At 45.4% G+C, this 15804-nt stretch overlaps 1 protein-coding gene across 2 annotated transcripts in view; it reads right to left on the reverse strand.

Moving 5' to 3' along the window:
- Positions 1-15804, reverse strand: part of LOC134354097 (BTB/POZ domain-containing protein KCTD5-like) — a 40622-nt gene extending 24818 nt beyond the window's left edge. Inside the window, exons 1-2 of one of the 2 annotated variants that reach the window (XM_063062856.1) lie at positions 15640-15804; positions 3240-3348 (exon numbers count right to left, since the gene is read on the reverse strand). In XM_063062856.1, the coding sequence (XP_062918926.1) occupies positions 3240-3348; positions 15640-15789 (259 nt within the window). In that variant the 5' untranslated portion in view covers positions 15790-15804. Of the gene's footprint in view, positions 1-3239; positions 3349-15612 lie in introns of both variants that reach the window. The other variant, XM_063062855.1, reaches the window with a different exon arrangement.

Raw genomic sequence — 15804 nt, forward strand, 5'->3', positions numbered from 1 at the left:
TGCACATTCTCCCCATAGAATGCGTGGGTTTTCTTCAGGGTCTCCTGGTTTCCTTCCACAGTCCAAAGACGTACCAGTTAGTAGGTTAATTGGCCATTGTAAATTGTCCCATGGTTAGCTTGGAGATAAATCAGGAGTTGCTGGGCGTTGCAGCTCAAATGGCTGTCAGGGCCTATTCTGTGCTGTATCTCTACACAAATAAAAATAAATAATTAGTCTCCTGTGCCTAAGCATAAAGTGAAAGGGAAGTTAAGTGCAACTCTGCCATGGACAGTCCCATGCCCGGCTGCAAAAGGAGGAGGCTTCAAGATGAGGCTAGCAACCCCATCCCATAAGAACACAGAGCTGCAAACAGAAGCTTCAAAGACCTCATCCCTGGGAGAGAAAGGATACACCAAGATGGGCTACACCTGGAGACAACGTGAAAGACTGGCCCAGTGCAGTGGACTCTGGGTAGCTGCTGACGGCAGCCTACGCCCCAGAGGGGTGATGGGCTTAGAAGGAAAGTGCAGAAGAGGTCTGGATGTCTCCAGAACTAAAATCTTCAAAGTTTAGAAAGCTACAAGTATTTATCTTCTGGAAACATGGACACAAAATTGAAAAGGGTGATGAAAAAAGGACTGAAGGTGTTATATGTGGGATCTGAAAAGGAAGGTGGAGCACAGAGTCCAACTTTTGACCACCCTCCCCTCTTTACACTGGATATCAACCTTTTATTCTCAATCCAGAAGGGTCTCCACCTTAAATGCTGACGACCCATTTCACCCCAGAGTTCCTCCAGCACCTTGTTTCTTGCTCCCTATTCCAGCACCTGCAGTCTCACGTCTCCAGAAAATGCAGAGGATGGATTCAATATGGATATAACAGAGCACATCCTACTTCACATCAACAGTGGACAGTCCAAATAATTCTTAAAAAGTAACAAGTCAGAGAGGAGGTTCCGAAGGATTTTGAGAACCAAAGTTCAAAAGTTCTAAGTAAATATTTTATCAAAGTACATATATGTCACCATATACTGCCTTAAGATTCATTTTATTTATTTACTTAGCAATACAGCACAGAATAAGCCCATCCAGCCCCTCAAGATGCGATGCCCAGCAACCTCAGATTTAACCCTAATCTAATCACAGGACAATTTCCGATAGCCAATTAACCTACTAACCGGTAGGTCTTTGGACTGCGGGAAGAAACTGAGGCACCCGGAGAAAACCCACTCATTCCACAGGATGAATGTACAGAGAGTGCCTGGATTGAAACTCCAAACTCCGACACCCCAAACTGTAATAACAACGCACTAACCTCTACACTACTCTGGCGCCCCTTTTCTTGCGGGCATTCACAGTGGAAGAAATGCAATAGGATCAATGAAAAAACTATGCACAGACACTGGCAGCTTACTAGAATTTAGAGGTGAGGTCCAAATAAAATCAAGGATAATGTAACTGCCAACCACAAAAAGCACCGCTGCTAGTTCAGCAGAGAAATTTTAAACTCGAGCAAGTCCAGACTGTAGCTTTTTAAGGATACACTGACAAGATTTGTAAACGAGTCAGGATGAAGCAACCCCTCATTACCTTCATCAGTCGAGGCATCGAGTTCAAGAGTCAGGAAATATACCGCAGCTTTATAAAACTCTACTAGGCCACATCGACAAGACGATAAGAGGCATATATCGAGTGGGTCGTCAGAGACCTTTCCCCAGGGCAGAAATGGCTAGTACAAGAGGACATAATTTTAAGGCAATTGCTGGAATGTATAGGGGGATTGTCAGAGTTATGTTTGTTACACAGAGAGCGGTGAGTGTGTGGAACACCCTGTCAGGGGTGGTGGTAGAGGCAGATATATTAGAAACTCTTGGATGGGCATATGAATGATAGAAAAATGTAAGGTTATGTGTGGGCACGTGGCCAAGTGGTTAAAGCATTCGACTAGTGATCTGAAGGTCGTGAGTTTGAGCCCCAGCCGAGGCAGCGTGTTGTGTCCTTGAGCAAGGCACTTAATCACACATTGCTCTGCGACGACACCGGTGCCAAGCTGTATGGGTCCTAATGCCCTTCCCTTGGACAACATCAGTGTCGTGGAGAGGGGAGACTTGCAGCATGGGCAACTGCTGGTCTTCTATGCAACCTTGCCCTGGAGAGTGAAGACTTTCCAGGTGCAGATCCATGGTCTCGCAAGACTAACAGATGCCTTTTTATGTAGGAAAGAAGAGTTAGACAGATTTTAAGAGCATGTGAAAACTTTGACACAACATCATGGGCCAAAGGGCTGTTCTGTGCTATACTGTCCTATGTTCTATCTGGTGTATTGCATTCAGTTCTGGTCACGCCATTTATAGAAGGGCTGGGAGGCTTCGGAGAAGGTGCAGGTGGAGTTTACCAGGATGCACCTTAGATGATAGTGCAAGTGCTTGTGGGGAGCGATTGAACAGGCTTGGGCTTTTCTCTCTGGAGTGGCAGAGTCTAAGGGGAGGTGATATAAATTTATGAAATTCTGAGAGGCATAGTTGGGATAGACAGCCAATATATTTTTCCTTGGGTTGAAATGTCTAGCGCGAGAGGCTATACATTTAATCTATGGGTGTGGTTAATTCAAAGGAGATGTGTTATAATGTACATGGAGGATGCCTGGAATGTGCTGCCTGGAGGTTAAAGAAAAATAGAAATGTTTCAGAAGTTCTTAGACAGGCACAAGAATGTACAGATAACGAAGGGATCCGCTATTCAGGCAATTTAAACGCCAGCCCAGATAAAGTAAGGGCTCCTCGCTCCTTAACGGAGAGACACTGCGAGACTGGCCCCGGCTGCTGTGCTTCGTGTCTGCAAACTTTGCGGCAATTTGCTCCACTAATATGATGAACGAATATAGAGGGTTTGGGTCTAATCCAGGGATTTCGATCTAAAGACTCAATCTGGCTCTGAATGCTGTTGTTGCTGCTCACTTCTATTGTATGTATGATTTGTGTGTCCATCCCCCACTTTCTCTGTACGTTGGGTCTTTTTTTTTATTGAGTTCATTCAGCTTTCTTGCTTTCTTTGATAATTAACAGACTTTGACTCTTGATATGGACCATGTGTAGGCAAAAGTGATTAGTTTTCTTAGATGTTTCATTTCTAGTTTAATTAGTTCAGCATTACATTGTGGGCCGAAGGGCACAGTTCTGTGCTGGACTGTTCCACATCCTATGAAGGACAGAGTGGCCGAGTCCCATGTCCCAAAGCGAAAATTATGTAACTCACCCTCCTCCGCCAGTTCCTTGTTGATGACAAGTTTGCCATGTCGGAGATAATTCAATATGGGCCCAAAGTACGTGGGGTCACGGTCAATCAAGTACGCCCCCGTCTCGTCCTGAGGAAGAAAGTCACTGTTTACTATTTCTGAATTCGCAACCTAACCAAGAGACGGAGCGCAAGAATCAGCCCCAGCGCGTGGTCTGCACAAGTCCTGTTGTAGACGGTTATCTCTGCACAGGCATACAAAGTGTGCAGTAGATCTACAACAAGAAAAACAGTTCACACACTTGCTAAATTTATCACACAGACACCAACACCTGCACATCACAAACTTATGCAGTGTGCTTTGTGCATTGCCTTGCGCAATACGACACACCAGAGAATTGCCGGTTAAATGCATTAAGTTTATTTCCGGTAAACAAGAAGCACACTCAGGATGAAGCTTTTAATTCTAGAACAACCGCAATGTCCTTTTCTTTCAGAATATAGGGTTTCTCTTCCACCACTATCTATACGGTATATTCTCCATTTCATGACCATCTGCCCTCACCCATCACCTCCTAAAACAACGGGGATAGGGCTCCCCTCGTCCTCAACTACCACCCCACAAATCCAACACATGATTCTCTACAACTTCAGCCATCTCCCGTGGGATCCTACCAACAGGCACATCTTTCCTATCCATTCACCTCCACTTTCTGCAGGGGATTGCTCTCTACGCAACCCCGCTGGCCCTCCCGGCACATCCTTACGACTGCGACAAGTGCCTCGGCCCCTCCCTCACCACCATTCAGGCCCCAAACAGCCCTTCCAGGTGAGATGACACTTCACTGCAAGTCAGGTGGGGCCATCTTTTGTATTTCATGGTGTGACCTCCTCAACATCGGCGAGACCCGACGCAGAATGAGTGGGATTGCTTTGTTGAGCACCTTTGTTCTGTCTGCCGCAACAGCAGGGATCTCCTGATGGCCACCCATTTCAACTCAACCACGCTGAAAAGTCAGTACGTGGCCTCTTCTACTGGCACAAGAGGCCACGTGCAGGTTAGAGGACCAATACTTCATATTCTGTCTGGGTAACCTCCAACCTGATGGCACGAATATTGATGTCTCTAACTTCCAGTAAGACTCCCCCGTCTTCCACCCCCCCCACTCCATTCTAATGGCCCACTTCGTTTTCTCCTCCCTTGCCCTCACGACTCCACCCCCCCATAATTCCATTGCCCACTTTCTTATCCTATCAGATTCTTTCTTCTTCAACCCTTTACCTCTCCCACCTATCATCTCCCAACTTTTCACATCACAGCCCTGCTCCCCCCCCCATCCACCCACCTGGTCTCACCTATCCCCTGCCAGTTTATACTTAGTCGCCAAACAAATTGAATAGAGTGTACAATCATCACAGTGATATTTGATTCTGCACTTCGTGCTTCCTGGAGTACAAATTGATAGTAAATATTAAAAATTTAAATTATAAATCAGAAATAGAAAATAGAAAATGGAAAGTAAGGTAGTGCAAAAAAACAGAGAGGCAGGTTGGATATTTGGAGGGTATGGCCCAGATCCGGGTCAGGATCCGTTCAGCAGTCTTATCACAGTTGGAAAGAAGCCTATCCCAAATCCGGCTGTACGAGTCTTCAAGCTCCTGAGCCTTCTCCCGGAGGGAAGAGGGACGAAAAGAGTGTTGGCTGGGCGGGTGGTGTCCTTGATTATCCTGGCAGCACTGCTCTTCCCCCTCATCCCAACTTATTCTGGAAACTGCCCTCTTCCTTTCCAGTCCCAATGAAGGGTCTCCGCCTGAAATGTCGACTATTTATTCCCCTTCATCGCCTGACTTGCTGAGTTCTTGCAGCATTTTGTGCATCTTGCACGAAACATAGAAGAGTACAATTCAGTAACAGGCCATTAACCAGCTAAAAAAAACAAATCAAAAACACCCAAAAGCTAATCCCTCCTACCTGCACCATGTCCATATTCCTCCACCTTCCTTACATCCATGTGCCTATCCACATCACTTAAAAGCCTCTAATGTATTTGCCTCTACCACCACACCAGGCAGCACATTCCAGGCATCCACCACTTTCTGAATAAATACTTACCCCTCATGTCCCCCGTGAACCTACCCCCTCCCACCTTCAATGCATTCTCTCTAGTATTAGATATTTCAACCCAAAGAAACAGATTCTCTCTGTTCACTCTATTTTCGTTGACATCCAACTGTCTTGAAGGACTATGCGATGACGATATCAATCCAAGCCTGGGCGGAAGGTTATGGAGATGCCCAGTTGTCAAGATCCCCCTCTCGACCTCACCGGTGTAGACCAAAGGAAAGCTTATGAAGCAAAACGTTTGGCACCAGATTGGCTGCAGGAGCTGCCGGGAGGATGTTCAATGACGTCCAACCGCCTTAGGGGCTCCACTCCAGATTGTCTGCCTGGGTTTACTCCCGTAGCCTTCGTCTCTCCTGAGGCTGCCCACAAAGTAGTGGGGCTAATTACCAATAACTGGTGCCAAAATGGCTGTTGTGATGCATCTAGTGTGGTAGTGTAGTGGGTAGTGCTCGTCATTCTCACTTTCAGCTTCTACTGCTGGCTAGCAGTCTTGCAAAAAGGAGAGCTGAACATGTAAGTCTCTCCCTGCCAGTACATAGCCTCTCCAACAGCAAGCCTCATGCAGTACCTCCTCGCTGGCAACACACACAAACTGAACTCCTTTCGGACGCAGGCTGAATTACAGAGGACAGGGAGGAGGTCTGGCCCCTGCGTATGTAACACACAGGCCCACCAGTGTGTGCACATGCCCTGGTGCTCGTGAACCAGATCCACTCTATCTATGCCTCTCATTATCTTGTAAACCTCTATCAAATCTCCCCTCAGCCTCCAGAGAAAACGACCAGAGTTTATCCAGCTTCTCGTGATAGCACGTCCTCTAAACCAGACCGCATCCTGGTGAACCTCTTCTGCACCCTCTCCAAAGCTTCAACCCCTTTCTTCTAAAGGGGCGACCAGAACAGAAATTCTTTCTGTCGCAGAAAGTAATCTCACAACCGCAGGAAGAAACGGGACAACTAGGGGAGACCAAATAAAAGCACCACGGCACAACAGATTGAATGGAAACCACAGGAGTACAGTTGTATCAGATAACTCTGAGCATTGTCCATCTGTCTTCCTCTTAACATAGGGACATGGCACAGCTAAGACTCAAGTCAACCTGTGAAAATTTTTTCCACGTAGAGAGTGAAGATGTAGAGGTAGACACAATTTCAATGTTTAAAAGGCATTTGGATAGAACAGATTTGGGCCAAACACGGGGAAATGGGGCGAGCTCAGGTAGGCAACTTGGTCGTCAGATGCCTGTTTCTGAGCTCTACGAGTTTATAGCTTTGTGAAGACTGTACAAAACTTACTTCACAGGATCTACGAGTAAAACTAAACATTTTTTCCTGAAGATTTCCTCAGGATTTTTCCTGCAATGCCACATTCACAACTCTTATAATTCCTTATGTAACTCTGCTTTGAGTAAAGCTTTTATTTGTGTAACAAATTTAATAATGGCTCTTAGAAGTTAAATCTTCAGGCTGGAACAATTGGCTTAATTAACATTGATTTTTTGAACTTTTGATTATTGCACTCCCTTCACCATTCCTGTTTCATCTCACGTTATCTCCTCACCTGCCCATCATTTCCCTCTGGGGCTCCTCCCGTTCCCTTTCTTCCATGGTCTTCTCTCTTATCAGATTCCCCCTTCTCCAGCCCTTTATCTCATCTACCAATCAACTTCCCAGCTCTTTACTTCATTCCCTCTCTCCTCCCAGATTAATCTATCACCTGCCACCATGTACTTCTTCCTCCCCCCAACATTCTGCCTTCCCTTTCTTCCCAGTCCTGAAGATGGTAGATACATTAGGGACATTTAAGAAACTTAAATGGCTGATAGGAAAATGGACGGTCAGTAGGATGGAAGGGTTAGATAAGATAACGAGTAGGTTAAAAGGTCGAGACAACATTGTAGGTCAAAGGGCCTGTGATGTTCTATGCTCTATGATGAAATGGTGGAGCTGATTCAATGGGCTGAATGGCCTAATTCTGTTCCTCTATATTATGGTCTGATCCTTGAGCTCTACCACCATCTCTGGCAGTGCATTCCACACACCCTGCACTCTCGAAGAACAACACACAACACACCACATACGTCGCCCTGTTCTGTCACATTCTTCAATGGCCCTGTGGCGATATCCTCTTGAAAGATGTGTATTAGACCGTAAGACATCAGGACAGATTTCAGCCTTTCAGCCCATTGAGTCTGCTCTGCCATTTGATCATCTGAAACCTTAATGGTTTGATGCTCAGCACGACTCACAGACCTCTTCCAACTAACGTACATAATGAGAAAATATTCTGCAGAACTGAAGGACAACAGACTTGATATAATACTCCACAAATGCTGCTTGACCACAGTGAACTCCACTTTTTGCTTCAGACTTTCAGCACCTGCAGTATTATACTCTTCAAAATTTTCAATCTAGATCGCAATTCCTTCCAGATCCAAAGAGCTGACCGACACTCACCATCTGGAACTGCTGACCAGGAGGTTTCTACAAAACTAGTAGCATCCCAGATCTAAATCATTCCCTCCACAGGAGCCTGGAAGAAGTGATGGTGGCATGCAGGGAAGCAGTGCCTACTCTAGCTCCCAATAATGGTGCTAGCTTTAAGTTCTTAGATAGCGTTTCAAAGTTTCTAGTCAGGGATTTCAGTCGTTGAAAGTTCCGCTGAACTCTTGGACAAAATTATACAGGGATTTTATGGACAACAGACCTGGTGACAGTGACTTGACCTGCAGCTCAGCCAAGGAAGTGGCAGGCGCTGGCAGTGTGAGAGGAAGCTAAGCCGTGGGGAGAGAGCTGGGGTACCAGCGAGGCTGAGAGCTAACCTGACCAGACCGACAGCACCACCACTTTTCCTGGCCAACGGCCACTCACTAGATAACAAAGTGGTCTCACTGGGACTGAGAATGAACACACAGAAAAGGGATGAGAAACTGCTGCATTCTGGCTTTCACCAAAACGTGGCTAAACTACAACATGCCCAACCAGCATTTCAACTTGACGGGATGACTATCCTGCACAGACAGGAATTCCCTGTCGGGAAAATCCAAAGGAGGTGGAATCTGTGTGTACATTGGTGCACAAACTCATCTGTAGTTAGTAGTCACTGTTCTGAGGAAATTGAGCACATTACAATCAAATGCAACCATATTACCTGCTCAGGGAGTTTACTGTGTTCATCACTGCTGTCAACATCACCCCCCCCCCCCCACCGAGTGCAAACACCAAGGGAGAACTTTATAATATCACCAGCTCTCTACAAAACAAGCATCCGGACAATCTCTTCGTAATTGCAGGAGACTTCAATCACGTTAACCTGCAGGGAATTTTACCCAATTTCCACCAACATGTCACCATGACCACAAGAGGAACAAACAGACTGGACCATGTTTATACGAACAGACAAAGTACTTACAAATCTCTCCCATACCCTCATTTTGGCTTCTCTGACCACATCTCTGTAATGTTAATCCCAGCATACTCACCGCTGCTGAGAAACCAGTCAAGAGGACGGCCACTCTGTTGTCTAATAAGGCAATCTCTATGCTTCTGGCAGATGTTCAAAAAGGCCACCACAAACGGAAAAGGCACAGACCAAGGAATATGCCTCATCTGTCACTGGCTAGATGAGTAAGTGTGTAGACATTGGTACCTCAAGAACAACCATCTCACAGCCCAACCAGAAGCCCTGGCTGAATGCTGAGGGGCACTCCTTACTGGAAGCCCGGGACACAGTCTTCAAGTGCGGTGACAGAACAGCTCTCTGAGCAGCCAGTAATATCATGAAGGATCCTACACACTATGCTCATAGACTGTTTGTCCCACTCCAATCAGGGAGGCTACATCCACACCAGGACCACCAAACTCCAAAACAGTTCCTTTCCCCAGCAGCAAGACTGATCAACACCTCCACCCACTGACTCCACCACTACTTTATTATTTCCCGCCAGTCTCCTTATGTACAGCCCAGTGTCACTTTATGGACACACAATCGATGTATACAAGCTATCTTATATATTTATACTTATTGCGTGCTTTTTAAATTACTATTGTGCTCTCTATCTTGTTTTTCTGTGCTGCATCGGATCCAGAGTAACAATTATTTTGTTCTCCTTTACACTTGTGTACAAGAAATGACATTAAACAATCTTTGTTACAAGCTACACATGAAAACAGAGGATTCCGGTTAACTGGGACACAGAAAATTAAGCGATTTTTCCAATAAGATTAAGTTTCATGGAAATAGTTTACAGAGACAAACTACGTTTAACTTCATCAGCGATCCCCGATGAAGTTGGCGGAGCTTGTCATTAAATCTGTTATAATTGACACGTGTAGCTGGCTGGAAGCCAGAGAAGAGTTTATTCACTATTTAAAACTCCTTACTCTAAGTACGGTGTAGTGTCTAACGGCCACACAAGTGCACACGACTGACGTTAGTTAGAAACTGTTTGACAACTGTCTCCTGTCCCAATTAAGTAGCACAGTGTCCCAAATAAACAAAGGGAATCCTGGCTATTTTCTCGATTATTTTTTGTTCTTTAAGAGCTGTCCCAAATAACTGGCTTCCCCAATTAACCAGAATCCACTGCGTCTGGAACTTCGTTAATCCTTGCCTTGCCACAACTTCCACAATGTCCAGACAGGGATAGCTTACAGATAGTGTGCAGTCAGCCCAGGCTAGTGAGGTCTTTCAAGAAAGGTCTTTGAAGAGCATGTATATTAGGGGACCCAAGCCGTTTGGTATATCCAGCCAGGTAACATGCACTTTCAGGATCTTGTAACTTCTGCCTGATGGGAGAGGGGAGAAGAATGAATGTCTGAGTTGGGTGGGTCTTAGATTATGCTGGTTGCTTTACTGAGGCAGCAAGAAGTGCAGATTTATTGGATATAAATATATTTATTAATCAGATATACAAAGTATACAGTGAAAGGCATTTAAAAAATGCTGGTGAACGCAGCAAGCCAGGCAGCATCTATAGGAAGAGGTACAGTCGACGTTTCGGACCGAGATTTATACCTCTTCCTCTAGATGCTGCCTGGCCTGCTGCGTTCACCAGCAATTTTTATGTGTGTTGCTTGAAATTCCAGCATCTGGAGATTTCCTCGTGTTAGTGAAATGCATTGTTTACCTTAAGATACAGAAACCTGAAAGCATGTACTAACAGGCTGAAAGACAGCTTACCAAGACAAGATTATGATGTAAATAAAGGATTCTACTTGCTATTGGTCAACTACTTGACTAACGCTGAAGTATTATTGGCCCTTAGCGTGTAGATCCTATTGGCGTTTAATACAAGTATACCGCAGTGTGATTGGTGATTCATTATGTAAATGAGAAGTCTGAACCTACACAAAGTTACCAAGCTTTCACTCAACATCAGTAAGACCAAAGAACTGATCATGAACTTCAGAACGGGTAAGATGAGGGAGCACACACAGCAGTCCTCATAGAGGGATCAGAAGTGGAAAGAGTGTGCAAATTTAAATTCCTGGGTGTCAATACCAGGACCCAACGTATTGATGCAGCTGCAAAGAAGGCACAACAGCGCCTGTACTTCATTAGGAATTTGAGGAGATTTGGTTTGTCACCTAAAACACTTAAAAACTTCTACAGATGTACCGTGGAGAACATTCTGACTGGCTGCATCACCGTCCAGTACTGGGGGCGGAGTGCCATCGCACAGGATTGAAATAAACTGCAGAGAGTTGTAAAATTAGTCAGATCCATTATGGGTATGAACCTCTGTAGTATCCAGGACCTCTTCAAGAAGCAATACCTACAGACTTCCTACAATTCATGTTTTTTTTCCTATTATTATGCTGCAAAGACAACAAGTTTCACAATGTATGCAGGTAACATTATACTGGATTCTGGTCAGTATCTGTGTACAACTGGTCAATTTCAGTATAAAAATAGCATTTCTTTGTTCAAGCTTTGGAACAGTGTGGGTGACAGGGGCCATGCTGTTTTCCTTGTGCACAAATACAGTAAATAAAGTGCAGCTGAGAAACAAGTGCAAGTTTTCAGAGTCCAGTTAATCGCGACGACACCCTATCATTCTCATTCTCATTTAGTTACATTACTGTTACGCCCGCACATAACAAGAATGACAACATAGTATGATTAAACAATCTTGCTTGGTCATGTTAGTACAGCACATGCTGGACAACTTACAGTGCAGGAGCAATGAATTGTGCCTATCAAGACAAAAATACGCAACTCAAAGACCCGCACCCAAAAGAGAGTGAGCCCTCCACGCATAGGAGGTTCAGTCGATTCACTGCATGGTCGCACGTGCACTTGCCACATTCTCGTAAGCGATCCAATACAGCTCGACTGCCTCTTGCAAACTCTTTTTTCCTTTCAACACTTTCCCCTCATCTGTTTCTAACCTACATGCATAGATTTTCCAATTCTCCAAAATAAACACGGTATCCACATCCCCATTCTCTTAGACGACAAACGTAAGAGATTCTGCAGATGCTGGAAATCAACGGGAACGCGCACAAAATACTGGAAGAACTTAGCAGGTCAAACAGCATATAAGGCAGGGGTTTTCCAACCTTGACTATGCCATGGAGCCTTACGGTTAACCGGGGAAGGGTTCGTGGCCCCAGGTTAGGAACCCCGATTCTAAGGAGACGGTTCCAAGTCAACTTGCCAGGCCGAGACACTTCATCAGAACTGGAAAGGAATGAGGAAGACATCAGAATAAAAAAAAGTGAGGGGAGGGGAAGGAGGACCAGCTAGAAGGTGATAGGTGAAACCAGGTGGGTGGGGGACATGGGATGAAGTAAGAAGCAGAGAGGTGATAGGTGGAAAAAGTAAAGGGATGAAGAATAAATCTGATAGGAGAGGAGAGTGGACCATGGGAAAAAGGAAGGGGCGCATGAAGAGGTGATAGGCAGGTACAGGAGAGAAGGGGGAGAGCAGAGTAGGGGTAATGAAGAAGAGGGAAGAAGGGGAAAAATTAAATGACATAATTTTCCACTTTGGGTCTGATATTCTCAAAAAAAATAAATGATAAGCTAGAGGACGTAGGTAGAGTATTGCTCGACAACTGAGAGGATTAATCCAGCCCATGGGATGGCTGGTGGAACATCAGTAAGTGATTTATGCGGAAACAGGATATTCACAATGGAATACCGGTGGGGTTGCAACCAGAATTCCACAGATCCCAATTATCCAAAAAAAACACAAAATCACTAGTACAGTGCATTCCGGTTAACTGGGCCATCATTAATCAGGGAAGCTGCTTATTTGGGAAAAGTCTTAAAGAACACAAACTAATCAAGAAAATAGCCAAGACTCTGTTTCTTTATTTGGGACACCATACCACTTAATTGGGACAGGAAACTGTTGCTGAACAGTTTCAAACTAGCATCAGTCCCGAGCACTTGCATGGCCGTTAGATACACGCCATGCTACAAGCAAACAGTTTTTACAATAGCGCCAGTTGCGTGTGTTTGTGTTCAAAAATTAATGATTTTTGTCACTGATAATTGGTGAAAAATAAGCAGTAGGACAACCCCAAACAGTTCTGCTCACTGCGGCTTCAAGTATTCAGGCTTGGAGATGCCAGAAATGGCCGGGAATGAAAAGCAGACGAGTTCACTACTTCAACAAGTTAGAAACTCTGAAGAATTGGGAGGTATCAACAATCATGTTAAATGTTACAATGAAAATGAAGATTTGGACGATGCAGTCATCAAAGCATTGTATGAAGGCAGTCCATTATCTGCACTGGGTGTCTGCGCTGATTTTGTTCATTTACAGACAGAAGAATGCAACATGGATGAATTCAGATGAATGCATTTTTTTTTAGTATGGCAATAGTATTGGTAGCATTCTAATTTGTTTGCTATTTCATTCAACTACATAATGTTAGTTTGTTTTTTTTAAAAAAAATAGCCTTTTAATTATTTCCATTAAATTTCAGCTAATTGGGGTAGTCATTTAATTGGGCCAATATATACTACCGGTCCCGATATGTCCCAATTAACCAGAATCCACTGTGTGGTCTAGCCAGCCGGTGGTGTAGTGGCATTAGCACTGGACTTTGAGGCGAATGGTCCTGGGTTCGAATCTAGACCCCTCCTTGCATGCTTTCCATCCATATTGGTTTGAACATTGATCGGGGGACAGCAACTCCCCAAGAGTTAACAGCACTTCCGATCAAGATGACACTAGCAAACAACAATTCCTCAGGCAACATCGATCTTCCAGATAGCAAATCGTTCCAATTATTTCACTCTTCCTACGTCTTCTGCTTGCTCTTTTTCTCTTGTGTTACGGAAACTACTGGAGCCTGTGACGTGCAGTTTGAATCTCAATTGAAGAATCCATCCCTGTGCTGTGTCCGGCGAGCTGCCTCGTGAAGATCAGAGACCTGGGGGAGGTTCAAGAGCACAAACTGACTCGTGGAAAAGTCTAGAGACGAGGCGTGGGGATGCAAATGACTCCATCTCGAAGCAGTGAGGAAGATTGAAGCATCAAGGTGAACGCAGAGCAGGTCAGCGATCGCTCCCAGCAGCCGGATCAGCTCCTTCAGACCCGAATCAGCCATCACTCTTTACTGAAGGACTGAGCTCATGCAGCCACTCCCCTCATACGCCGGCAAAAAGACATTTCCCATACTTTGAGATTTATGTGACTATTGCACGGTACTTTACATTGGCTTCCTTCAGTTTTTCAGTGTTTCCTTTCTTGTGGACGACTGGCGGATGGGTGATCTGTTAATTTGTTGAGTGTAAGATGGGAGGTTGGGGTTTAGTGTGACTGTTTTGTTCTTTTCAGCAAGTGAGGGGGTCAGGGGTTATTATGTGTAGAGGGATTGTTATTGCGGCCTGTTTTTGCTGTGGGCAAGAGGGGGATTTTGGGGCCTGCGAGTTCTGTTTTTCTTTTTTTGGGCTGGGGGGGTTGATGTCTTTTCTTTCATCGACACCCATGGTTTTTCTGTATTTCATGACTATCTGGAGAAGTTGATATCAGAGTTGTATCAACATGCATACCTTAACAATAAAATTAACCTTTGAAGCAATAGATAAGGAATAGAAAATGACAGTTCAAAACAGAATTGCCCGTTTGGGGAAAAAACAGCAGGGAACGATTTCCATCCCATCTCAAAAAGTCACAAGGGACTGAAAGTTCAATTCTAATAGAAAGTGAGGGAGCATTTTTCTACAGACATACCATGGCGAACATTCTAACTGGCTACATCAGCATCTGGTATGATGGGGGAGGGGGGGTGCTACTACACACGATTGAAACAAGCTGCAGAGAGTTGTAAACTCATCAGCTCCATCATGAGTACCAGCCTCTGTAGTATCCAGGAGTGATGCCTCAAAAAGGCAGCGTCCATCATTAAGGACCCCCATCACCCAGGTCATGCCTTGTTCTCAGGAAGGAGGTACAGGAGCCTGAAGTCACACACTCAACGATTCAGGAACAGCTTCTTCTCCTCTGCCATCTGATTTCTGAATGGACATTGAACCCATGAACACGACCTCACTACTTTTTCAATTTCTATTTTTGTACTACTTAAAATAACTATCATATATGCTTACTGTAATTCATAGTTTTTTTTTCCTATCATGTATTGCATTGTACTACAACTGCAAAGATTACAAATTTCACGATATATGCCGGGGTGATATTAAACCTGATTCTGATTGAAGGGGCGATGTCTTTCAGATCAAATGCTAGACTGTGGCGGACGCAGATAAATGCCATGGCAAACATTTGAAAGAAAGAGCAGAAGGCGGGAGCTAGTAAGTAGCGAAATCGCAACCCAGCGAAGCACACGAACCCGGTCTAACCACCATACATCAAAGTTGCTGGTGAACGCAGCAGGCCATTGCCCGGCTAGGTTTCGCGCCGCAAGAGCGCTACAGAAGTACTTCTGTGCTGAAAGTTACGAGATGTCCAGCGTTTGGTGCCTCTTGACACGGACCGCTCTGAGGGCACTGCCGCCGCTCCGCACAAGGCTGGGATGGTACTGAGAGTAAAGCCGGGACACTGAGCTCAGATACCCCTGACTACCACCAGCCACACGCCTTAAGCACCATCGTTAAACATAATGGACCCATCATAAACCACCCATCCCCTCCATCCTCGGCTGTATTGACCTCCTCCCCCCAGTTCCACCCCTACAAGGAGCCGGGATCATTCCCCAGCTCTACATTCCCCGCCTTTCTCCAAACACCAGCATCCCTTAGGCCGGCCGGCTCCCTCACACCCAACACCCAACTCCCGTAACCCCAACCCGACCTGCCACCGCAGGCCGCCGTCGCTCACCCGGTCGGACAACAGCTCGCCCTCCTCCTGGCACAGCCGGTACAAGAAGGACTTCTCCTCACGGCACAGGGTCTGCCGGGTGGTCAGGAAGTGCGTGCCCCCGACATTGAGCCGAACCCACTTGTTATTCGGCTCCTTCCCCTCCGCCATCTTCAGCTCCCATCC

The sequence above is a fragment of the Mobula hypostoma genome, chromosome 11 (assembly GCF_963921235.1).
Source record: "Mobula hypostoma chromosome 11, sMobHyp1.1, whole genome shotgun sequence".
Classification (NCBI taxonomy): Eukaryota; Metazoa; Chordata; class Chondrichthyes; order Myliobatiformes; family Myliobatidae; genus Mobula; species Mobula hypostoma.